The following is a 2,150-nucleotide window of genomic DNA, read 5'->3' on the forward strand; positions in this document are numbered from 1 at the left end:
TTGTTCCTAGTCAAACATGAGTTTGATAGAGGTGATATTGATACTACTCTCTTATCAAACGATCAACTGAAGGTAATTTAATTGTGCAAATCTATGTAGATGACATTATTGTTGGCAATACTAACCCTGTGTTATGCAAGGACTTTTCAAACATCATGAAATGAGAATTTAAAATGAGTATAATGAGAGAATTAACCTTCTTCCTTGGGCTACAAATCAAGCAACTACAAAAAGGGACTTTCATTAGTCAAACAAAATACACAAAAGACCTCATCAAAATGTTTGGCATGTCTAATGCTAAGGCCATAGAGACTCCTACAAGTCCATCAGCCACACTGGATGAAGATAAAGATGGTGAGAGTGTTGATGAAACAATGTATCGAGGTATGATTGGATCTCTATTCTATCTTATAGCTAGTCAACCTGATATTATGTTTAGTGTTTGCAAATGTGCAAGATATCAATCATCTCCTAAAGAATCTCACTTGACTGCAGTTAAATGTATTATCAGATATCTAATAGGGACAATCGACTATGGATTATGGTATGAATGCTTAAATGTTCTTGATCTTAAAGGTTTTTCAGACGCAGACTTTGCAGGTGACAAAATTTATAAGAAAAGCACAAGTGGAACGTGCCAATTACTTGAAAAATTTCTTATATCCTGGCACAGCAAGAAACAAAGTTGTGTTGCCTTATCTACTACTGAAGTAGAACATTTGTTGTCGGCAACTACTGCACACAAGTTATATGGAGTGTGCATCAACTGTTAGACTATGATTTTTGTCTTAATTGTGTTCCTATTATGTGTGATAACACTAGTGCTATTTGTCTTTCAAAAAATTATGTGCATCATTCTAGGGCTAAGCATATTGAGATTAAGCATCAGTTTATCCGTGACCATGTTGCAAAATGTGATATTGTATTAGAATTTATCAATACTGAAAATCAATTAGCAGATATTTTTACAAAACCATTACTTGAAGAGAGATTTTGTTTCCTTCATGACAAAATTGGTATTTGCTTGATTCCCGTTTAATTTCTCTAAACTTATCTATTTTGGAAAAAATTTCATAATTGATCTTCGTGATTTACGCCCTAAATATCTCTAAGTATTTGATTACCTTGTACATGCATTTATGACCTGACTGATTGCGAGCTTGCAGAAGGCAACTTTTCAATTGCCTTTCACATGTCTCTCCAAAATCGAAATGTTAATTCACCCTTTTTTAACCTCTCATCTCTCGATCATATCTCCCACTATCACAAAGAAAGTCATTCTATCTTTCTTCTATCTCTTACTCATGGAAAAACCAAACCCTCTCTATCCTCCTCCATGTCTAGAAGAAGCCATCACTTTAAGTAAAACCATCAAACTGATGATCCTGTGGATGTAAAGTCTTTAGAAAGAATAGATCATCAACTGTTCGAGGATGAATCCTGTGACTCTTAAGAAGAAATTCTTATTGCTCAAAAGAGGAATGGAAATGTCCAATGGAGTCCATCCCCAAAAAACCATTCAAAAGAGAGGGAAAACAAAAAACATAGAGTTTGGGACTGAAGACAAGATGAAGTTCTATGGTTCCGAAGAGAAGAAAAAGTTTGTCATTTTAAAAGAAAAGTTGATTGCTTATGGTCGCGCTGTAAGTTTGAAATATATGAAAACTCTCACTGTGATGTTATCTCTGTGTTTCAAACTCGAAAACTTGTCTCCATATTTGCTACTATTGGTGACACTTGAAAATGCAAGAGGGGGAGGTGAATTGTGATTTTTCTTCTCCTTTTCGAGGTAGTCGACTAATTTGAGTTCTAGTCGATTGGACTTTTCAGGAGTAGAATGTAAAAGATAAATTGCAGAAAGTAAACAATACCGTATATTTTTTATGCTAATTCGGATTCAAAGTGAATCCTACGTCCAGTCCCCTTAGGTTGCAAGAGTAATCTCTTTTAAGTATGAAGTGACTTAGTACAGATAAATTGATATTGTTATACACCAACATCTTTTGTCACTCGTTCTTCTCTGCATAATTGATAAAATACCTTACCATTTTTCTTTTCTCTCTCTCTCTTCTCTTCTTTGTTACACAAGAAATCTAAAGCAGACTATAATATTTTGTTTGAAGTAGAACAAAGATATTGAAGTTGGTTTG

The 2,150-nt window shown here is 34.2% G+C and overlaps 1 protein-coding gene across 1 annotated transcript; it reads left to right on the top strand.

Annotated features, from left to right (window-relative positions):
* Positions 1-278: 278 nt before the first annotated feature.
* LOC142165284 (secreted RxLR effector protein 161-like) lies at positions 279-1,039 on the top strand. Its single transcript, XM_075223873.1, has 2 exons — positions 279-745; positions 862-1,039. The coding sequence occupies exons 1-2, from the start codon at positions 279-281 to the stop codon at positions 1,037-1,039; spliced, it is 645 nt and encodes a 214-aa protein (XP_075079974.1).
* The last annotated feature ends 1,111 nt before the right edge of the window (positions 1,040-2,150 follow it).

The sequence above is a fragment of the Nicotiana tabacum genome, chromosome 10 (assembly GCF_000715075.1).
Source record: "Nicotiana tabacum cultivar K326 chromosome 10, ASM71507v2, whole genome shotgun sequence".
Lineage (NCBI taxonomy): Eukaryota > Viridiplantae > Streptophyta > Magnoliopsida > Solanales > Solanaceae > Nicotiana > Nicotiana tabacum.